We start from the raw sequence: 25,232 nt of genomic DNA, 5'->3' as shown, positions 1-25,232 counted from the left end.
GTGGATGAGTGGGGCTATTCTGGTTAGTGCAAATCATAATTACAAGTGGTCACACGTTTAATTATCTAAATCTAACTGACTAAGCATGAAATCGAGACGGACCTACATCAAAGTTGACATGGACACAGTAAACTCTCTATCCTGTGTATGATTGTGATTGTACTGTGCTACCTACACATATTTTTTAAAGTCCTCTGAGTTAGTAGGGATCATTTGGTTGATAACCTGAACGAGCTGAAGGTTTCAGTTTAAACCTGTGGAAATGGCTGCTAATGCTAATCCCTGTTGGATGTGTACGTATCATTGATTCTGCATGGACACTGCTGTCTACACTGGTGGTTGTTGTCATGGCGATAAGTTCCGCAAACACTGTTTGACCTGGGTCTGTCCTGCAATCCCTGGATTGACCCTTGACCTTTGAGGCACTGGCCAATCAAAACAATGCAAAGCCAAACAGTAATCTCTTTTGGTCTAATGAGGAGCACGGGACAACCACAAACACCCACAGTGATGTTTAACAGGCATGCAGTTATGAAAACACAGATTATAGGGACAATTTCTTTATTTATCTCAGCTGTGTAATTCTTTATAATAAAACACACACAAAGTAAATGCTGTTTCTTTCAATGACCTTGGCTCACTATTGTTTCTGTTAACTCAATCAATTTAATCCAAACCGAATACACCCCTAGGAAAAGAGTCCATTCAGGCTCTTAGCCTGTGTGTGTGTGTGGGTCCTGTAATACTTAGGAATGCCAGCCATGCCGAAGGATTTCATATCCCCTAAATGTCTGCAGAGTGGCCCCTTACACACACACACAAACACACACACTCATTTTGCGGTATAACAGAGTCTTGGCTAGACTCAGAGATGGAGAGAGACCCCCTGCACAGTACAACCTTTCCACTTCACTGGTGTGTGTGTCAGTATTTAGTAACTGGCGCTATCTCCCTGTGTTCCTGTCCAAGTTATTTCAGCTGAAGGTGCTCACACCGTGGACTGGGTTCACCTCTGCACCTCTACCAACCAGGAATGTGAGTGCAGCCCTGACATTCTCTTCTGATTTGGCCCACTGTCAGAAACTGTAGTGAAATTTTAAAAAAAGAATCTAATGTGCACTAACCATATGGTCTGCCATTTAATTGTCATATCAATTTGACTAATATTATATACTATTATATGTTAATTATATAATTATTTTGACATTATCTATATGATTACATTTTTTGCAAGTAAAGAAAAATAAAACTGGCTAGATTCATGCCCACTTCTTCATGTTGAAGAAGAAACTGTGGATTCCAGAGTGATTTTCCACAATAATTTTCATCATTTGAATTTTAGCCTAATGACAACCTGCAATCTGGCAAACGTTTTGGGTTTTATTTCACAGTCACTGGGTTAAAACCCATAAAGAGGCAGTATGTCACCACAAACCTTTGTAGTCTGCCCTTTAGACCCTTTCTGTATGTGTTTTCCACATAGAAAATTACATATTTTTATGGCCTAGATATATGTCAATTTATGAAATTGTTCTTAATTTCAAAAGGGTTGCTATTTGATTTTATTAATTTTATTTATGTACATATATGTTTATACCTAATATGTCCTTGTATTTTATTCATAGCATTAGATAAATGGCATTTGCATATGGGTAGTAGAAGCCGGCTTCTTCATTGCAGAGCTGCCTGGTAACATGAAGGATTTAGGCTGAAACAGGCAGAAAAGAGTTTAACTTCAATTCTTCCAACTGGCTGCATTTAGCAGCAAAGAGCAAAAAATGTGATTAGCACAGAGCATTCTGGTTGTTGAAGTTTTTGCATGCAAAATATTTTCCCTTTTTTTTCTATTTATGACAAGCAACAACTGTCACTTTAAATCTGAAGCCGTCTCTGCCTTTTGGACAAGAGTCAGAATTCAGGTAAACCGAGTGGTGGACCTTCCTAGCCATATGCATTGATATGTACTCAAACTCTACAGAAAAATCATGTACCTTTTTACAATCAAAGGGACAAACCAACAAAGTGACATTCAGGTAAACAGTCTCTTACTGTTTTACAACTTTGGTAGTAAACAACTACACAGAAGCTTTAAGCTATAGGTCATATTAGGTAATCTACACCTTCTCTAAAAAAACTATGAAAATATATTACAACAAGCATCTTGTGCACTACAATAAAGCAAAAATAGCAAACCTAAGAAAGCCTTATACACACAGTTCTGAAAAATACTTCATCTTCTGTCCTTCAAGCTTTGATAAAGAAATGAGAGCGCACACAGGCAGGCAGAGGAGTTTTAAACCACAGTACATAATTAGGGAGAACAGTACTTCAGACTGTAGGGGCAGTCGATGAATTTCATCCAGTATGCAAGGTTGTGGCAAACTGGGGGGCTGTTTTTGTTATGATTATGTAGGCGACCTAGAAAGAGAGCTCAGTGACATTTTGGATGAAAAAGAGAAGGACTGAAGTGGATCTTTATGCAGGATAGTGATACTATCTTAAACTATCTCCCACAGAAACCTCATCCCATACAGGAATCTATTATGTGACTTTTATCAACAATCATAATTGTCATTACGCAAAGCACAACTAAAATGTCATGTGTGATGGCGACATATTGGTATAGGATACAGTCTCTGAATATATCAGCATATCCCATGCTGAGCTACCAGCCATTATCTGACACTTTACATCCTCCACATGGACATACTTGGGAACAGGTGCTAAAATTTGATTTTAAAGCCAATATCCACCAATACCAATGTCTTATATAATAAAGATATTAAAGATAATAATAATAATTGAAAATATCTGTAACTGATTTTATTAGTAGTAGCAACATCATATTTATGTAAAGTCTATGAATGTTAAGTTAAGGTTATGAGCACACCTCTACATGCTGAAGGAGCCATAAGATCCAGACATGTTAAGTCATTTTCACATGCATCACACAGGTTGACCCTGCATCTCATTAGCTATTTTTTATTATTATTTTATTTTAAGTATGTCTGTGGATGCTCTCATCCATCCAGGTCATGTTATGTCCAAGAGTTTACATGGACTCAGCAGGACTGAGGAGGCCACTGGGGGGAGTTGTGAAGTCCAGTTGCCTCGAATTAAACTCTTGGACAATTTACAATGTAACGTTCTTACAACATGTACATGAAGTTGTACCTAATTTAAACAGGGTTTATATAAACTTTGCACATAAATGTACATGTATTTTTTAAGTCCATATACAGTGATACGTGTCCATATATTGCATTTGAAATAGAGAGAAAAACACGTGTGACAGTGAGACATTTATATGAACTGTATGGTCATACTTTTGGCATCCACGCTGCGTGGGGGCTTTTATTTTGAAAATAGTTCCTCCGTTTTCCTGTAATTGTGCTTTTTTATCGGCCTTAATTGACGCGACAGCCTCCGGATTTATCTGTCTCCATATGACTGGGCTTTCATCCACAGCGGGGTTCAGACGCGCCCTCTGAGGAGCGAGCAGGCTACTGGACCTTGACAGAGACAAAGAAAACACACACGCACACACACACACACACACAGAGCGAAAGAGAGCGAGAGAGAGAGAGAGAGAGAGAGAGAGAGAGAGAGAGAGAGAGAGAGGAGAGAGGCCAAATGAAAGAGCGTTATCAGCGGCAGAAGGAGCGCGGCGCGCAGACACCGGGGAGGCTCTTTTTTCCGTCCCCCCCTTTTTATGGTTGTCGGATCATAAACGCTTAAGGACTTCATATAAACATGCACCTACTGGGAATATCTCTTTTACTGGCATATCACCTCTACACTAACCGCGCCAGCGACCTCAGCCACAACGACTATTATGAATACTACGAACACGAGCAGATGGACGAGCCGGTAAGTTGGAGGAGAAAACGTGAGAGCGAGTGTGTGTCTGCACTAAACTTTCAGCTGATGGACTCGGTCAGGTGGTTCATCACACACATCATCATTGGTGATATTATTTGCTGGATATCTGTTTGTGTTATTTCAATACAGAGGGGCCCCAGCGTGGCTCAGGGGCCAACACGTGAATCCTGATGTTTTTTCTCTTCTTTTAATGGACTTTATTGTATAGACTTTATTGTTTAACAATGCTGTCTTCACAATCTCTCCCCATTGACACATCTCAGCTCATATATGGGCTATATATTATACTGAGGTCTTGCTGATAAATGTATCATTACGGACTTGTCATGTCAACCTTTTCATGAATTGCAGGGCCACTTATGATATTTGATATTAGGCATCTGTAATATTGATGTCTGTATTGTGCACAAAGACAACTTGGAGCCACCTGCTGATAACACAGTGATATAACATACTGTATATTAACACTAAAATAATAGATGTCCAGAGCTTTGACACCACATTTACCAATGGTAGATGTTTAATATCTAATAGACTACTGCAGGAATGAGTCCAAACACCTGTAAATGCATTTTAGCACTTCCTGTTCACTCTTACTGTTTTATGGTTTGTGGTTAATGCAGATATCATTAAGTTGACAGACTAGCAAGGTCTTCCTGGCTGCATCTGATTGGTCACTTTCACTGGTCTTCTGGTTTTCAAACCGCAGCGTTAGCTCACTAAACTGTTTCTTATAGCTTGAAAATAGTTCAGAGAAATGTGGTCCTAAAAACCTTGAGGTGAGAAACACACAATCAGACCTATATTAGGTCCATAACATCTGTTTAGAATTATTTTTTTAATTGAATTTTTGACATGCGCCTGAAGCACTAATTCTGGAATTGTCATGTGACACTAGTGCTGTTTGAACTTGTTCCCCAGTAAAATTGATGCTCTAGTTATAGAATATTGTAGTAAGCATTAGCTATTTATTTCTGGCGATTTCTGGTTTTTCTTTCCAAAACTTTTTCCATAAGGATGCCATTATTTCAAAATGTGTGCATCCACACATATCCACACAAAATCACTGAAACGCTATAGTACATACGCCAGGCCTGGGAGTGGCGCTGTAACGCTACCACAGACACATGCCAAAAACAGAAGAAGACATGGGGCATGCACACAAAACTTGTGCAATGTAAAGAGAATAACATGGATCTAAAAACGTCATAGTTATTGTTCACTTGCGGCTCACTGGGCTTTTAGAGCAGCAGAAGATTTTCCTGTAAAAGCAACAACAAGCTCCATAGTTTGTTGTTGTCGGAGTGAGCGCATGCAGCTTAGCATTTTTTGAGCTGTTAAAACACAGGATCTGTGTGGATGAAGCGCCCAAAGGTTTAAAAACCTACGGATGCACAAATCTGCATTTTTTTAGTTCTGGCATTGAAACTTGAGTTAGGTGTTTCTGCAAATACTGATCCAATACCATGTACTTTGCTACCGTGGTCGTCGGTGCTGCAAGACTGAAATATTTCCATGCAGTTGACTCCTGGATCCATGTTCCGCACCTGCAGTGGACAAACATCCAAGCATGATCAGCTCTATGGATGAGGCCTAATACACAGCACCTGATCAGGGGCGATATCTGATATAAATATTGGATTATGTTCACATTTGGGCTTGAAATTCGTATAAAAACACAAATCTGTTCTCGTTACCAGACATGTTCAGACTTTTCCCCAGTCTGTACAAAGGCTTTTTTGAAGACCTTGACTTTGTACCCTCTTCTTAACAGACTGGATGACTCAAATGTACATTTTTAAGTGGTACTCTACCAATTGTTAATGCTGTTCAGAAGTACCAGGTGATATTATTCAGGACAACCTGTGTATGGTCTGGGGAGTTTGAGATAAATTGCTGCCATTTTTTAAATTTTTTGCAGAGCTTGACTGATTCAAGTCAAGGATATCTCTTTAGCCGTCTACTTCCTGCAAATCCAGATGTAAAAAATATACAGTAACAAAAAGCCACTAAAGATTTCTATCCCATCCTTGAGTGGTTTACACTTCTTAACTATCTGTTGTTCACGTTCCAACTTTTATTCCCTGATGTGTCTGGCTTCGGACGAGTGAAAATAAAAGGCATGTTACTAACAGTCAGCGCTCAGGACGAGAAGCCTCAGCCAGCTCGGTTTAATTGTGTTTTTGTAACTGATTGTAGTCATCTGTTCTGCAGTGCAGGATATCACTAAATGTTTAGCTGCGGCTTTTCTACTTGAGCCGCTGGATCTCAAAGGTCAAGGAACACAAACACTGATTTTATGTATCGCCCTGTAAAGCGGTACTTTATTGTTTTTTCACACAGAGGAGAGCTTCTTAACCGGCTTTGTTAAATGGATGTTATCCATCTGTTGAGTGCAATTGTAACAGACCTTTTCTTTAATGTCATGCCAGAATGACAGATTGAACTGAATTAACAGAGAAACTGGATGAGAGAGAGGGCAGTGAGCATTTTTTCAGGGAGGTTGGCAGAGGGGGGAGGATTAGGAAGGGGGTACTTTCAAATTAGCCAGAGAAAAGAGCCAATGGAGGCAGGTGTCATAGGGGTCAAGTGTGTGTGTGTGTGTATATGTGTGTGTGTGTGTGTGTGTGTGTGTGTGTGTGTGTGAGTAGCTTCCACAGAGGCAGATTGGGGCAAAAGAGAGGGGGGGTCATGGGGTGAGTGCTAAGCAGTAGCATGCAGCCATTTGATCACAGTAGAGTCTTAATTGGGATGATGAGTTTCTCTCTCTGTCCTCCACCTTTAAAGCTCCCATCAGTCTGTGGAATTTCAACCAGCTCATCCCCACTGTCAGGAGAAAAGCTCACGCACGTAGCTATGAGGTGTCAGGGGGATTAAACAGCAGATGCCTTTTCACTTGAGCATTTGAAGATAAAGCAGCAAGGGCTGCAGGGGTGAGGTCAATTTCAGCCTTTGTATTAGCAGTTCAGCTTTATTTAGAAGTTTCACGGCACAGATGTTTCTAGCCTCTTTACTTGTTAAATGTTAAATGTTTAACCTTCCTATTTAAAAAAAGATATAAAAAGTAAAAATGGTAAATATATATATATATTTACCATTTTTACTCTTTTTTTAAATAGAAGGTTTAACCTATATATATATATATATATATATATATATATATATATATATATATATATATATATATATATATATATATATATATATATATAGTCTGGTTAGTCTGGAGAACATAGCCTCACTATCTCACTCACCCTCTTGTTTTAATGGACTGTAAACTCAATACATTCCCCTTAAACTTTACAAACACTGTCAATCAAGCTAGTGTCATTAGCTTACATCTTTGTTGGCAGATCTGTGGATGGATTTTAAGACTGTGCATTGTTAGCATACTAGCTTGGACATGAGTGATTTTCCCACAACTTCAACACTGCTGCATCAGCAACCTTGCAGAGGTTACTCCTTCTTTTGATTTCTTTTCTCTTCTTTTATCAATAGTTCAAGGACTCCCTGCCATTTATCCAATATTTATCTCTCTTGGTGGTTGCATTGCTGGTGATCCAAGTCAGTGCAGTGTCAATGTTCTTTGGATGAGCTGCTGTTACTACACCACAATGTTGCAATTGCAGAGACTGCAACCCAGTGTCTGGCTCAATTTGCATTGGCTTTAGTCGACTGCAGCATCATGAGCCGCTCAGAGTAAAACCTAGGGCTATTAGTAAGGAAGTAATTAGTAAGGTTTTAGTATTGCTCAAGTATGAAAACCATGTTATGGCAGGGCTGTTTGCAGGAAGCAGGTTTAGCAGGGGTGATGTTAAGGGTGACAGCGCTTGAGAATAGCAAAGTGCAAAGTGACCTACCTCCAATACCCCCATCACTTCAACCCTTTGCTAATCATGTACATTTAATGAGAACAGCCTGTGTAAAGTTACTTATTTAGTAATGGCTGCCTTGGTTAGCTGATTTTGAGGCTACTGTGGGAACCTTAACGAGTATAGGATTTGTATTCATTATTAGCTGTGTATAGCTGGTTATGTTTAAGCCACTGATGAAGCCCTGTTTGGTTAGCATTAGCTCTAGTTTGCAGGCTACCAAACTGAATGTCAGCCTGCAGTTGAACCAGCTAAAGTTGTATTATTATGATGATTATGATAGGGGTTTAATGGCAATCAACTGTACTATATGAGCTTTTTGAAAGTGTCATTTTCTCATTCATTCAGTCAGTATCACAGCACATATCAGTACAACTTTGTTAGCAAGACATCTTTACAAGATAGTAAAGACTGGTCATGCTGAGATGTCTTTGTGTCCTTCATGTATCATGTTGGAGCAAATCCAACAATACCAGTATGAGTTCTAGCCTGGAAGAATCCATGTTTGAGTTCAGAACAGTGCTGTCAGAAATGTATTAATAACATCAACATGCACACTAAAACAACAACAAAACCTGAGCATGTTTCGACTCATTTGATTTACTACATTTGGCTTCTTAGTGGAGGAAAAATCCCCGGTCAGCCTTTCTAGTGAACCTTGTTCTCATTTGTCTTCACGACTTTCCTAGTGGTTCCTCTTTGTTTTTTACCTCTCCTCCATGTTTTCTTTGGCTTTACACATGTAGTTTTCCTTTTGACCTGCAAGAGCAGAACATTTTCTGCTTCAGTGCTTTGGATGTTTTTTGAAGGTAAGCCCTATCAACCTACTGATCCTGCACCAAACAGTATTTTAAAATAACATGTTGTTGGAGGGTAATAATACCACTGCAAGATGAAAGAGGCTCTACCACACATGGCAAAAAAGTGAGTGCCAACAAGTTTTTTTTTTTAAATGCAACATAACAGCCTACTTTAATGTTAATTAAGTCCTGCTTATTTTTATTGGCAACTTGCTAAGTATTATATGACAAGCTTTATTCTTATTTTAGAGCATAACCCTAACTGCTGCAACAGTGAAATTTCTAACATTTGGCCCATTTCTGATCTACTGTCAATATATGTAAAGGTCCTTCAGCTAATAAATACTAGATTATGTGCTTTATATGTTTTTAGATGTGTGTACAGTTCATATATATATACAGGTCACAACAGTTCAAGGCTTTTAACATCGCACATCAGCAGCCACTTTTCTGGGTCCTTGTATCGAAAACGTGTGCCCCAGGATTTCATACTAGGACCAGTGATCTTCTTCATATATGAAAATCTATCAAAGGCTGTGATCTGTTTATATGTAGATGACATGGCTATCTATTTCTCATACTCTTCTGCAGTGCAAATTTAATTCTCGCTGTCTGCCTTATCTCTTATCACTGAGGTCACTGCTTTTGCTAAAGGTAATGTAAACAAAACTTGATCATAATGCATCAATAATTTGGTAATTTTGTCATTACTTCTTAGAATCTGACATATGTAAGCAATAAGTATGACATTGACTCATAGTTAGAATCGGGTGCAGAACAAAAATGTAGCATTGATCCCACAACAAATACCTGGTACTGGTGTACCTGTGTACCAGTTTGTCCAGGTTACGAAACAATGCACTAAAAGATGCTGAAACATTTTTTCTTTTTTTTCTTTTTTTTTAGACAGTGAGAGTCTAAAGAGAGTGAGAGTCTAAAGCAGCTTTTTTAGCATGCATTTTAAAGATTTCTAGCAGTTTACCATTTGTTTGCTTGCAAAAGTCTACTGTGTCATCTGGTGTACTTCAGGGCCATAGCTCCACCACAAACAGGACATCAACATTTTTCATATAGTCATACACTGTCATCCAGACCAAAAATGTAGATGATGCAAATGATTAGGTGTAAATATGGGGGATAGACAAGCGGAGCCAAGAATCTTGTATCCCCAGGTGCTGAGCAAGCCAGTGCAGAGCTGTCTGGTATAGAGCAAGGACAGCTGGTGGAGTCACTGTCTGCAGCGGACAGTTTCTATTGGATGAAAACATCTGGGTGGGAAATGCTGGAGAGTATATGGTTTTTTAAAGAAACGGAAAAACAGCGAGAGTGAGAGCTATAAGAAAAGTGTTTTGTTACTGTGTGAACACACACACCATACGCTCGATTGCTTTATGTTATGGCCATCATAAGCTGTCCCAGAGTGCAGCATTAGTATAACTCCACTTTAATGCCTCTGATTGGCTGTTTGAAGTAGCAATGAGCCAAGAAGGAATGACCACAGTGTAATTGTTGGTGTTGTTGATGCACAGATTTCCATTTTTTTTTCAATATTTATGACCAGTCATTTTATCTCTTTAGCAGTAGAATTTTCCCTTTTATTTGTCTGGCAGCTTTTCAGTGCTGTTCTTATCTTTCCACTTTGAACTGTAGTATTTTTCAGCTTCTTGGCCTGATTCTCAGCTCTAATTACCTCTTTGAGCCGCAGATGTTTGCTCAATCTGGTTTTAACATTTATTTCTGAAGACAATAATGACAAATAATATTTGTCTTTGTAATATAATAACATGTTTACATTCATTTGCTACTAATTGCCTGACATTACTGCCAACTATTTGGGCACATTATTTTGAATGTATGCTTTAAAGCTTCTGTGTTGACAGTAGATTAATGCTGATGTGTATATCAGATGCAAATGAACGGGACCCAGCGGCTACTAGGAAGGCAGGAAAACATTCTTTAACATGGCTTAAAATTCAATTATTAGAACCATGCAACCATAAATGTATATTTTTACATGCTGTAATTTCATTTAGCTGTTCCCTGACATATTAGCATTCCAACTTTTCTGCATAAAAAAACACATTTTATGTGTTTCCTACAGAGCTCAGCATACAGCACTCATGTTTCTACTATACATGATTAGTGCTTGCATTTCCATCCAAACATATTGACATGTAGTTACAACGGTGCCTCATAAAATATGCTAAATGTTCTCATTAAACTTACATAGTGATGAGTCTGCATGCTCGTCCTGTAAAAATGTCACTGTTGTTTCCAGGGTGTGTGGAAAAATTTCCAACTATGTTGTCAACTTTTGACGTGTTGACCGAAACAGTGTGTGTTCAGGGTGCATTTCCCTCTCACCTAGCATGAAAAAACAAATACAAAACCTTTCCCTTCTGCTGAAGTCGGCTTAAACTGATAATGATTTTTAGTTGTGTCACAGTCTCGTGTAATCTGTAGCGGCTGCATCACTCACTTCATCATAGTGGACATGTCTAAGGATAGAACAATATCAGTTCTCTTTCTTTAGCCTTGACCCTGTCCTCTCCCAGCCCCTTTCATCTCTGACTTTCTATTTATTCTCCATCCAACTCTTTGCCCTCATCTGTCTCTCTCTCCCTCTCTGTCTATATCTCTCACCCATATTTCACAACCCGCTGGAGTCAGCAGAAGAATGTGGTGTGTAATTAGCAACCATTTGGCAGGAATTTTCTAGGATTTCTCTGTAGACCGCCAGCTCAGTCTCACTCTGAGGGTGAAGATAGGAGACTATACAGTATATGGATGATGTTTAGGCCTTTAGCAGGCTTGATATAGGGGGGCAACATGGGGGTGTAGTTTTACAACATTGGAACAAAACATACCATAATAGACTTCAGAAAACACAGGGGGGGCACTGAAGTAGAGGATGTTTTTTCAGAACCTACATCATAGAGGATCTTACATGGTCAGTGTTATTAAGAAGGCCCAACAACATCTATACTATAAGGTCTAAAGTTCCAACAGGGAATCATCCCAAACCAGACATGGCCAGACCCTTACATTGAGAAAGCTAAGGGTAACTGATTTTTTTATGTTTTCTTCTGATTGCTTTTTTATGTTTTTTTAATAATAATTTAACAAATTTAAAACAACTAATACTTGTGGAGTTAAAACTCATTTCAAAAAAGAAAGAAAAAATCTGAAACCAGACATGTGTGTTTAAAGAGCAGCTGACAGGGAAGCATGGCCATAGCTCAATAATATTACAACACAATAAATCATACTAAAATGTATTACACTAATGCTGGATGCTATACCCAAAACATTGTGAACAATCTATATAGATCTATCAACAACAATTTATGATGGTTTTAAATAGCCTGTAATGTGTTAATGTGCTTGACTTCTCTTGGATGGTGACTGTCACAGACACCTGCATCGCTGCATGTAATCATCTGGAGTATATAATAATAGTTATTTTAAAGTGTAAAGTTTTGCTGTATTTATCGTGCGGTACAAATTTAGCACAAGTCATCTTTGCTAATGCCATGTCAGAAACATTTTCATGTTAATTAGCTTCAGGCTGTAGTGTGTGTGTGTGTGTGTGTGTTGATCTCTAATCATCATTGATAGAAACCAGGTGGGTGAGATTACTCACATGTGCGTTTTATATCCGAAACTCTCTCTCTCACACACATAGAGCCACTCAGGTCAGAACACTTGACTTTGAATCATCCTTTTTAATGTCATCCTCATTTCATAGCTGTCTGCACTCTGCTACAGAAAGGTCATCTTTCTTCTATTCAGCCTTCCCTTATCTTTCCGTTCCCTTCTTTTGAGCCAAAAACAACCAGAATGACTCGCAGCACCTAATCTGTTATGTTGTGAAATAATCAGAGTTGTAGTTTCGATTGAGTTAGTGAAGGACCCAGACTATTAAAGTAGAGGGTACGCTTCAGGAATAAAACCCCCTTTTTAACTTGAATGAAGAGGCAGAAAGTTGCAACACCCCTACATTTGTGTATTGTCTGTTTCCTTTACCTTAAACATGGTGCTTTTGTTATTTGACAGTCAGGTTACATACTCACATATTCCTAACAGTACTCGGTTAAGTTTAGTTATTACAACTACTTAGATAAAATGTAAACATAAAACTGACTTGGTTAGGTTTAGAAGTTTAAAGAGTGTGCATATAACCATAGATGAAATATCTATGACATCACCCATAGGTTTTTGAAGACCTATTTTGAGTCCCTGTGGGAGGTTCTGACGGCCGCCATGTTGACAGTGTCACAGTCTGGCTGTCTATTTTTGCACCAGGCTGTAAACATGTTGGTTTCTGCTGTAAAGTTGGACATTCTAACACAGAGCTTTATGGAGATTGACTCACTTTTGGAGCTAGCCCCTGAATCCCATGTCATCGATGCACAGGGGATAAAGGCTATTAGAAATAAATCATGCATATCATGCATTATACTGTGTCTTAAAATGATTTTGAAAGGTACTAATTTGGTGATTTGGCCATTGAGTAAACAGTTCCATCATTTGTACTGTTACACTATTGGATATTTTCCATACCATGCATGTCATGACAACTTTCATAAACATTTTACATTATAGCAATTCATCTACTATAAACATTTTGCCATAAAAACATTACCTACATGTATAAACATGTATAGAAACAGTGTGTGCTAAAAGTTTACTTGGTTAAATGTACATATACTATGTGGTTAGAAGAAAAATTGTCCCATTCTTCTCCAACATTTCCTTGGCTAGAATCCCAGCCAAGCCTACAGATCAGAGTAACATACATGCACACACTGGTCATTTCAAAGACCAATAGACCGTCATCTGAAATCCTACTGCATGCTTAGGCAATACGTCTTAGCCTGTATTTGTCCTTCCTTCCACCTTTTTTCAAAATACACAAAAATGATCTTTTTTTGTAATCTACCATCTGTCATAAGACTAACACAAATCAAATCTAATCCAAGCTAATGTAACCTGATAGTCATCCTCCCTTTTCCACCTCGTATCCCCGTCTCACTCATTCAGTCCTCACCTCCTTTCCTAACCTCAATCTATCTGTGTCATCTAAACCAATGTGTGGTAATCAGTGAATTTATTCACAGAAAACCTTCCTGGACCTATTATATTTAAAAAGTCAACATGTAAAAATGATACATTGGTCCATGTGTGCTCTGAGTTTGCTGTTCTCTGACGATCACTGTGGTCTCTCTTTTTGACTCTTGAGCTTGAAGTATGTGAGAGCTCATTCAGGGTGTTTTGATGTGTGAAGGTTAACCAATTGGTGTCAGGCCCTCTAAAGACTGACCTGCAGACCCCACTGGTTGGCATGCAGTGTGGGACTGAATGGGATGTGTGGGGGGGCTGAATGAGGGGAATGAGGAGAGAATGAGGGCTGAAAGCAGGTCAGCGAGGTCAGAATGCATAATGAAATGAGATCGTCACGGTGAGAGGAAGAGTGGCAGTATCTCAGCTGCAGGATTGGATGTGGCAATTTGTTGTCTTCCCAGAAAAAATTTGATGTGCTTTTACCTAAGCTTCGACAAAATGATTATGAAGAACACAAGATAATCACAAAAGATGAACCATAATGGAAATGGTCTTAATGGAAACTTATTAAATTGTGTGTTATAGCAAGGTAAATAAGGTCTGAGGAATGATGTGCCTTCAGCAGGTCATTATAGCAAATTTAACCCCTACAGGGTGACAGGGTGATAGTGTTCACTGCACCCATAGCAGCAGTTTGCTTTTCAGAAACAAACTGACCAATCAGAACCGAGTCTAACAGTCTAACTATATAAAGAAAGAATTGAAAACAACTGTATGCAGGCTACTGTACCATCAGTATTCAAACCTGTCCTGTGTAGCTGATGCAGACTCTTGTGCTGATTATCATCCCAAGTGACATTTTCATGCTCTCACAAAAACACACTTTGTTTCAGGAGCTTGTCTTCTCCTCCACAGTAGTGGTGTTTGCAGACATTACTATGCCAATAAGACAAATGAGCACAAACATTTCCAAGAGTTTAAATTGAGGCAACTGGACTTAAGGATTGTTTTTTTGAAGACGTTTCACCACTCCCCCAAGTGGCTTCTTCAGTTCTGCACAACATTGCACTTGTTGAATACACACTACATTAACTATGAAGGATCACGAAGTGATGAAAATGTTTTTCTAGTGTAGACTTAACAGGATTAAGAAGACTAACATGTTTTTAATAATAATAATTGATAGTGACAGTATTATTAAGAAAATTGAAAAGGCATAGAAAATGCTGGTAACACTTTATAATAAGGGGTGTATCACCTATAAAGGTATGTTGGGACACATTTGGGCCATTTTGAACAGTAGATGATGAATAGTACTGTATGACATGCTGAGGTTTTTAACATAAAAATATATTAAATTTCAAAAATGCAACAAAACCTCTGTGTTGTTCAAAGATATAGTCTTTGCAACAGAGAAATGGGAACATCTTGCCATCATACAATATCTTTACAGCAGCAAAGTAGAGTAACTATTAGATAACTTTTAATGTATGTGCCTTGAAAATAGCAAGGACCTGCATTTTTCATGCAGTCATAGTGATGTATACAAAAACAGTTACATACAGTTCCCTTTAGCACCTTTCTTCAATATATTGTGGTATTTGTGTCTCTGTACCTCTGTCTGAGGGCCACAGTGCTGTAATTGCACATCAGGACACATATAGCCTGATTATGTCATCTGACACTAATTCAGTCATCGTGTGCTGGAATTCATCCAGACTCCTTCTGAATGACTACCTGGAATTGACCCAAGTGTTCCAGCCAGAGCCTGATGAGGTTCTTCACCAACCAAATGTAAGGAGCCCCACAATGATGTTTATAAGTACACAACAATGACAAGCAGACAACTCCTATTTCTATATAAATGACATTATGCTAGTACTACGCATGTGGACAGTCCGCAGACCTCTCATAAAAAAGCAGCTATCCTCAGAGGAAATACACAAGTCTCCATGAAAACAATTGAGTCTGTGGGTTATATGGAGTAACAGCTATATATATATAGTTGTTCCTAGAGATGCCATTCTCCTCTATTGTTTTTGGTTTAACTGAAGGCTAACAGTGTTTCCCCTGCCATTGTTTTGAGAGACCACTTGCCTCCCTTAAACCAAGGAGTGGGCAGAGCTAACCTTAGTGCAGCAGAGACAGGTGACAGGCTAGCTGGCCACATTAAAGTCAAAATATTTAGGCGTTATGCATAAATGCTGGATGTTGGACTTATGATGTCATACAATTATTTGAGTAACCACTCTAGTGCCCACCTCAGCCCCATCTCTTTGCCTGTAGTGGGAGTTTTGGTGGACTGCGCCAAGACTTTAGCACTGAATGCACAATAAACAACACTTAGAGTATCTGGATGCAGTGTTGTGAATGACGCTGCTTCCTGACTGTTTACAATAAGGCTTCATGACTTGATTTTGTTACCAGTTTGTTGTGGGACAGCTGACATTGTGTTTTGCTTGAATGCTTCGTGGCCCTCTGTGTGCACTGCCCTGCAACGCCTTGCCAATTTTTCATCAAACTTGTTCTTTTCCATGCAGCTTCATTTTCTATTTACATAGTTCCTTCTTATCTAAGTAATCCAATCTAGTCTAATTTCTCTGTGGGGGTTAAGTCTGGGCTTTGACTGAGCCACCGCTGTTTTTTTTTTCTCGTTTCTCCCTCTCAGTGGTAGTGTTAAGCATGATGGTACCACCACTATGCTTAATTTAGTATTAGCAAATTGATCAGAATCTGGAATTTACTGGCTGACCAGTGCATCTGTAGTCCTTTGGCCTGTTTGTTTGTGTTTCCTCAAACGACTATAAAAACCACATCTGAAACCTTGTCTTTCACAACCTCACCTTAGTAGGACTCTTTGGTTGTTTTTCACCCAGTTTTAGGCCACTCGCGCAGCTGTTTCTATTTAATTTAATGAAACCTGCTTATAAATGTAATGATCATTAGCACCTGTTTGGCATAATTGTTTATCCATACACCTGACTCTAATCATCTCTTCACACCCTAAACAGGAGTACATCAGACAGTTATTGAAGTCAGTTGGACTCAAAAGTGATTCTCAAAACTTACCAAAACAGTGGTCCACGAACACTGAAGTGCCTTCAATCAGGTTTTAGAGCTGTTTTCCTGAAACAAACACTGTAATACATAGTCCTTTATTTCCATCATTGTATAGGAAATATGATTATTTCATCATTACCTGATATGTCAAATTTGGATAAACATCAGACATGTTTTCATTTAAGCAAAGATTTAACCAAAGTGACCAGACTGATGTTTCAGGTTCTGGATTCCAATTGTTTCTGTGAATTGCAGCAATATATTTGCGTCATGTCTATTTAGATTTCAGCACTCTGTAAAACCAGATCTCACATTTGTTTTTGTTGAATCTGTTCGTACAGTCAGTCACTCAACCGTTCTTCATCTTTTTAGTCCTGGGCACAAGCTGTAGCTTTTCTAAGTTTGGAGAGTTTACTTGTTGTATTTTGGTTTAGGTTCTGCTTTATGAGACCAGTCCTGGATGACATCATTAGTGATGTCACAGGCAGGGACCAAGTGTGAGGGGGGACCAGATTCGTCATGTCATGTTATTTCTCTTCTTTACATCTTCTTTAGTGTACATCAATGCAGCTTTGTTTGTAGAGCCATAAAACACAAGGTGTGGTAGTGTGGTGTTCAGGTTGCTGTCGTATGTTTAGGGGTAGAATGGTACAGTCCAAATCAGTTCTTGTTGATATGTGGGTCAGCGCAGACACACATACAATCAAACGCTTGTCTGCTAAACAAACACACAGCCATGATGAATTTTTAACTAACAGACACAGAAAGAGAATGAAAACACAAACTACTGACTCCACTGAGACCACCGAGGTAGTGGTTTGTTTGAAGAAGAAAGGCTGTGGTCACTAACTACACACACATGTAAATACACTCATCAACACGAGTATGGTGGAGAAAAGCAAATTTGAAGTCTTACTAAGCATCCATTAAAGCACCTACTTTTTAGAATATATGTACACTGCTTATTTTAGTAGTTGTTTTCTTGCCCAGCAGAACAAGTTGTAAACACAATAACATATATGACTTTACCAAACAGCTTAAAGCCAGATAATGATTGCAAGTGAAGCTCTGGTTTTGGTCTCTGCCAACTCCTGAGAAAAAATGTGTGGCTATCACATTGTTGCCCAGGTTGTCGCTCATGGGTTTGGTAAGAACAGAAGCTTATTTTAGGCTGTCTCTTTGAACCATATCACCCCCAAAACCTTGTTAATAGGTTTGAATTTTTTTTGTTTTATTTAATGCCAAAAATCAACCATTTTTCATTGACAGATGCTGGCAGAATTATCAGACTTTGACCTTTTGGATAGTTCATGAATACATCATGTGTGCCATCTGCTGATGAAATTCTGCCAGAAAGATTTCGTAGGATTAATCAGGTGCATCATTCACCAAATATACCGAGCAGATACTACAGATCACCTATTTCATTTGTAGGCTAAAACAGTCAGCCATGTAGTAGGCTAAAACTGGTCACAAATAGTTACACTGCATCATGGAGGTCACTTCTAGGCAAAGGTTTGATAGCAGACTGATGCCTCAGGATGTCCAGACAAGCTCTCTTGGAACCATCAAGACATCCCCAGCATGGGCTGACAGACAAGGGCTTTAATGCAAGCAAAGCAATCAAGGCAAAGTGGTGAATATCAGGTTCTAAAGATCAATTTGCTAATATGAGGCATGGTGGTGGTATCCGTATGCTTATTAGTGGCAATAATAAGGAGAAAGGACAAAAAAGACTGTTTCCACTGTGAGTGCGCTGAACAGATCTATTGAAAAAACAGGCACAAATATGTACATAATGCATGGGTACGAACTGCAGGCCTTTGGAAATACATTGGACATAGCATTTCCAGTTAATGAAAAAAAAAACGTCTGTTTTGTATTATTAATGATTTTAGTTAATTTAATGATATAGAACCAACTGAATTATCAAGGTGGGACTTGTGGGGCTCATAACTATTATTTCTGTTTTCAAGGGAAATCACAGTATACTATGTCATAGATAATAATAACAACTTTTCCTATTATATTACCAGCATATGCTATATATTTTCCCATGAGGCCAATATATAATATAATATAATATAATATAATATAATATAATATAATATAATATAATATAATATAATATAATATAATATAATATAATATAATATAATATAATATAATATAATATAATATAATATAATTGTCACATCTCAGAAAAATACAATTCTTTATTGTCTCAGTGGAAATTCAGTATCAGTAACATGAGCAGTGCACATGATCCCAGCTGGCTGAGCTGCACATAAAACAGAGTCCTAGCTGCTTTATATAATGTCCTAATGTGCATGTTGGATTTCCTCTCTTTGATGTGCTGTGTGTTTGAATATGTGACAGGTCTATTCCATGTCTGCCGTGTGTCTGAGTGTTTTACCATGTGTTTGACTGGCTCTGCCTCCTCTTTGGAAAATCCGCTCTGCTGGCTGTTTGTCATTCTCCTGCAGAAACTCCTCTGCAGGTGTCTTTGAGAAATAAGCCTAATTCTCCTCATATGAGTGAACCATTGTGACTTTCTCCCACTGGGTGTGTGATACTGATGATTATTAATTCTGAAGAAAAGTTCATTCTCTACCTTTACAACCTCAAAAATGTTTTTAAACTCAAACCCTGGCTACACTGCAGTATTAAAAAACACACTCATTGTGTGTGTGTGGGACAAGCAAACTCAGTGTTTGAATTTACTAACATTATCCCTGTTACATGGTATTACCTGTCCCATAATAACAGGTTGTGTGGCAAGATCTGCCTCAAATGCCTAAATATATTATTTAACCCAGAAAATGCAGTGAGGAAATGATTAAAAAAAAATACAGAGAAGCATAGATCCAACAAGGATCGATGTGCAGTGAACTTATACTCTGCAAGTGTCCATCATAAAATGGTAGACTGCATGTGCTTATAAAGAGATGAACAGGTCAGCAACAGCACTCAGGTGGGCTGGTGACTTTAAACCAGGCTCAGTTGGTAAGTGACCCAAAGTGTTCACCATAATGATGCTCTCATTGAACTTCAGCATGACTACAGGCAGGAATGATTGATGATATATGGTAGATATATACGTAGTTGAGCTTGCTTCAAATGTAGTTAGAAATAGTAAATATAAATAGCTGATTCCAGTATGTGCCTATAGGAATATTCACTCTTTTACAGTGCACATACATTTCAACATGTTAAATGAAATGCTACTTGGTGTATAAACTTGAGTGTGCGTTTTGCTGTTAGAGGTGGACTCAAAGTGTGTAGTGGAAAAAGGATCAAGATCATGAAGATCTGCTATTATCACAAACCTCCATAATCCCTAAGGTACGCTGGCTACTGAACTTTAGTGTCATAGTGATTAGCTGATAATGGATGTAGATCTTCGTTAAGCTGAAACTTTTAGATGAAAGTGCACCTGGTGGATTGGTCAGATCACATTTCCGCTACAAATTAACAAGTCAAGGCTCTCAGTACCAACTCAACTAGGGGTCACAAAGGCAGTAAAGGCACCTCATAATTGTGTTTCACTAACAAAGGCTATGGTGCAACTTCAAATCAAATCAAATCGTTCAATCTAAGTGTTAAAGCGAGGCATCTGGACTTGCAGACATTTCTCTGCTCCTCCAAGCAGCCTCATCTGTTTGGTGGGGAAACATGGTTTATATGTGGTGGAGGACCTCAGTGGGTGGGTCTGTGTGGAACTCACAAACAATAGCTCTAAATGTCTCCATACTTACCTGTGTTGGTCTGACTGACTGTGTCTGGTGTGTCTACCGACTGGCTAACAACTATGAGACTGCAGGGGGGCTGTGGTGGTGGGACAAGTTGACAGCCCACAAAAGTCCAGCTGCCTCGCTTCAACCCTTTGAATGCAACTTTAGACATTTTAGTAAAAGACACAAAGTCTGCAGGAGTTAGCTGATTTAGATGATAACAGTATATGGATACTTAAGCCTTATGTACACTATCGGTGAGACTCCTTGACAGTTTGGTTTCTGAGCAGCAACACATCATCCAGAAAGCTAGACAGCACAGTCAGGACTCCTGGGATGCAAAACCTGGATCTTTTCCCAGAGCCATGGTGCAAAAAAGCCAGTGTAGATCAAGAGCTCTGGCAGACCTGCAGAAGTAGAGCCCTCAGACAGAGTGGATGAATGTCAGCTGCTTACATCACACAGTACAACTCTCTGGTTTCAGGCTTAGGGGATTCTCATAATCACAAATATTACCTGAGCTGTCTGACAGCTGCCTGGCTTCTCATCTGACATGCTGCGTATCCAACCTGTTTCTGTCTGCTGGTTTCTTTGTAAGCAGCTTGTGACTATTGTTGGTCTAAACCCTAAAAATCCAAAGGAGGGGGACGGGCTTACACACGTAGTATTTTTGAGTCAGTTAAATGGAGCACTGTTTCTCATATTGAGCCATCAAAAAACAGTAAGAAATTTCCAAAACTTTTTTTAAATTGGGAAAAAGTAACCATATCTATAATTGCAATTGTGATATTTCATAGAACCCTAAAATGATGCATGCCTAAAAAAGACAAAACAAAACAAAAAATGCTGTTCATCATAAAAAGAAACTTTAAAAACAGGAATTTTTCGGTGGCTCTTAAATGCATCAGCTAAGAAAGTACAATGATTTCTAAGCTTACAATTGTGATATTTCTTTGAGATATACGCCCACAATAAGGCATGTGCACTACTAAGATTCTAAATTGTCTTCAGTGCAACTAAGAGGCCATGCCTGACTTAATTCTGACCAGCAGTCACATGGCAAAAATTCAGCTCTTCATACTGCAGGTCATATATACATGTCTAACATGTGGAACATGTGGAACACAAAATAGTGATTATTAATATTTGTTGACTATAAATATAGTATATAAAATGACTGTTCCTGTAATTGTTACCAGAATTACAACTAAATTAAATCAGTAAAATCATATTATAATGTTGGTAAGTGCAATGTAAACGCAATCATATAATGCCTATAGTAGTTAAATAATAATTGTGTTAATAGTGCAGAGAAGTCCACAGAAATATCCATTGCCTCTTAACGTGTGTGATATGTGTTGTGCTGGGGATAGCAGAAGTGTTTCGTGCAGGGTCGGCATCAGCTTTGCAGCTCGCACTGAGTGGGAATCCGGCTGATCCTGATTGATTTGTGTAGGGAATTTGATGTGACATGTCCTGCTGGGATTGTTAGTTCTGCACTGTATGTAAGTTAGAGAGGATGGAAATCAGACTGTGTATTTTGGCATGTTAATGGCAAACTTCTTGTAGAATTTATTACTCATGCATAATATGAGGACGCTGATGTTGGGGTTGCATCAGTTAATTTTAAGCATGCAATAGTGCAACCATTATTAAAATATTCAAACCCGGGCTCCTCAATTTTCTCAAACTTGACCTATTTCCATTTTGGAGAAAGCTGTGCTGTTACAGTCTTGTTCAGACATGTATGGTATTTTGGAGGTTTCCCAGTGTGGTTTTAAAGCCCCCTTTATAGCACTAAAACTGCTCTTTTAGGAGTTTTTTAATGATCTGTCATTGGCCATTGATTCAAGTCATTCTGTTATTTTAAAAGCCCTTAGATCACACAGCTGCTTTTGATACTGTTGTAACTAGGGTTTTTCTATGTCCAGTGCTGATCTTTAGAAATCACGATGGTCGCTGTATGTTGGCGTGCTTTTCTTTTTTCCTCAATCAGAAAATGATGCAATAAAAGAAAAATACACAGATTGACTTAACTCAAACATTAAGTAAAGTTCTGGTCTGTGTCTGCTGGCTGGAGGTGGTGACACTTCAGGTGACTCCATTAAACTTGGCCTTGCCTGGTGTTGGCTCAGTGAAATGCTGCCATAAGGAAAGGGTTTCTGTTCAGCCATCACACTGCAATTGTGAAAAAAAGTAATTTGTTTAATACTAACACTACTTAAAATGATCAATTCATGTTACCTATTGTGCTACTCATATGTGCTATGCTAATAGCTATGCAAGCCACTAGCGATAAGGTCATAGATTCAATGTGGAGGAGGCTACATGCACTTCATTGCTTCATACAAATTACTTGTTTTTTCATCAGATACAAATGAGCTGTTGTTCTTATGATGAGCATCGCTGGCATCAACTTGACTATTTTAAGTGTAATTTGCTTTTTTCTCTTGTTTTCTCTTATGTCTACTCTCTCACACACATGCTGCTGCTTCGCCTGACACACCGTCTCTGAGGGAGAGTAAGTTCTCTGATATTAATAACATCTTATCCGAACATTACTGCCAGCTTTAAGAACTTAGCTCTGATGCCTCTTGTCAGGTTTTAGTTACACCTTTAAGCTACAGCTGGTTGAGGGCTCACATTGCTTCAGTATCTGAAGGATATCGACATTATCTCACCTATCAAATACAAAAGTAGGAAAGATCAATCTACAGTCAATCTACATTCCTACTCTCACCTATGGCCACAAGCTTTGAGTAGTGACTGAAAGAATGAGATTGCTAATACAAGCGGCCAAAATGAGTTTACTTTGAAGGGTGGCTGGGCGCTCCCTTAGAGATAGGGTAAGGAGCTCGGTCACCCGAGAGGAGCTCGGAGAAGAGCCGCTGCTCCTTCACATCGAGAGGAGTCAGCTGAGGGGGCTCAGGCATCTGTTTCGGATCCCTAGGGGAGGTGTTCTGGGCATGTCCCACCGGGAGGAGTTAAAGCTACACCTTTGGGCTTCCTACTCTTCTGAGAGTTTCTCTACATTACAGTGTCTATCGTGGCTCTTTTCTTGGCCCTGTCCTCTGTCCATTTACAAGCTCCCCCTTGGGTTGTCTGTATAGGCAACCCAGCATTTTATTTTACTTATGCAGAGAGACAGAGAAAGAGCTTTGCTTGCCCTTAAAAGAAAGAACAACAAACTCACTGAAACCACATCTGTATCATGGATGTTAAACCCTTTTTCTGACTCTAAACTTTAACAACTTCAATGAAAGAAAAGCATTAGATTACAATATTGGTATTGGTGAGCTTCCTCAGGAGGACCTGAGTCCACTGGTTAAAAATCTGGGCATTAGCATGGACTGTGATTTTAAACTGGACAAACAAATGTACCATCAGGTCAAGTCTGGTTTCTTCTCCAGGAACCCCAGCTTCCTCCCACATGCCAAATACATGCTTGTTACGTTAAATTGAGACTCTAAATTGGGTCTAAAGTGTGAGTGCAAATGATTGTTTGTGTATCTGTGTTGGACTGGTGACCTTGTCTAGGGTATACCCCATTGACAACTGGGATAGACTCCATCCATTTATTGCTTGCATTTGCTCAGTGTCTAGTCAATAGCTTTTACATTAGCTACTTGCTGCTAGTGCCGTCTGTATCATCACAAAAATGGGCTATTTCGATCATCGAATTCTCGCAGTTATCTCTGGAATTGGATTCTAAAACAAGATCTGCTGATCTAGGATCTGTCTGCTGATCTAGGATTGCCTGTGAATGATTGTTTCCCTTCTGGTTAGTCTATAGTAGCACCTGATTCTGAAACCATTTTAATACATATATGAACAGAAAAAGATTTGATAAACATCGGATGAGTCTTTTTGCATAATACAGAGTGAATGTAAGCTTCATGGTGTGCTAAATATGGATTAGTATTTTGAAAAACGCTGCCTTGTCTCACAGCCATAACATAACACAGAAACAGACATGAGCTGCTGTGATTGATGGACCGGCCTCGAGTCTTAAGCCAAATATGAACTGCTGTCAGAGTTTGGACATTGAAACTTTCACTTGGGAATATTTCAACTATTTAGCACAGGCTGAAAATATTTGGGTCTGCTTACATTCCGCATGCAGAACACTTTGACACCATCCAAACTTTTAATGTCCAGGAAACAACAAAACGGCAGGAAGGACCAAGTGGAATGATGTCAGCCCATGGTGTCCTCAGTCTGCCTTATAATGATGCCTGCTTTTGGCCTACGAGCAGGAAGCTGTGCCCTCTGTCAGGTGACACTGGTGTTATTTAGAGCTGCTTTATTTTCAATTGTTTGAAACTATGTAATGGCAGAGGAAAGGATTTTTCCCACGTAAAGGGACAGATGTGTGTATGTGTGTTTATGCGTGTGTGGGTATGAAAACACCCGCCCAAACACACACTGAATTAGGGGAAATTGAGACAGGAACACACACACACAGACAAGTATAGTCCATGGAGAAGAAACTGTGCAGAGAGAAGCACATACATTGTACATGCATATGCATATAGAAACACATAAATAAACAGTCTTCTGTTTCCAGGAGGAAACGTTTGTTTCCTTCACTGTCTGTTTGACCAACCTCTAATACAAAGGGCTCTAATACAAAGTGTGTGCTGTGTGTGTGTGTCTGTGTGTGTGAGGGATGTGGCCTTGCTCACACCAGTCATATTGTTCCCATCAGAATGATTGTGTGGAAATTGATGTTTATTATAAATAGTACAATAGCATACATTTAACTGTATTGAAGGACAGGAAGTGAGATAACATTCACATACACCAGCCATACATTTGTC

The 25,232-nt window shown here is 38.9% G+C and overlaps 1 protein-coding gene across 1 annotated transcript in view; it reads left to right on the top strand.

The window, feature by feature from the left end:
• Positions 1 to 3,471: 3,471 nt before the first annotated feature.
• Positions 3,472 to 25,232, top strand: part of vegfc (vascular endothelial growth factor c) — a 48,529-nt gene continuing 26,768 nt past the window's right edge. The window contains exon 1 of the mRNA XM_028411386.1: positions 3,472 to 3,870. Within this exon, the coding sequence (XP_028267187.1) occupies positions 3,754 to 3,870 (117 nt within the window). The 5' untranslated portion in view covers positions 3,472 to 3,753. The remainder of the gene's footprint in view (positions 3,871 to 25,232) is intronic.

This window comes from Parambassis ranga, chromosome 1, assembly GCF_900634625.1.
Source record: "Parambassis ranga chromosome 1, fParRan2.1, whole genome shotgun sequence".
NCBI classification, from domain to species: Eukaryota; Metazoa; Chordata; class Actinopteri; family Ambassidae; genus Parambassis; species Parambassis ranga.
The sequence above is the reverse complement of the archived record's forward strand: the minus strand, read 5'-3'. Positions and strand labels throughout refer to the sequence as shown.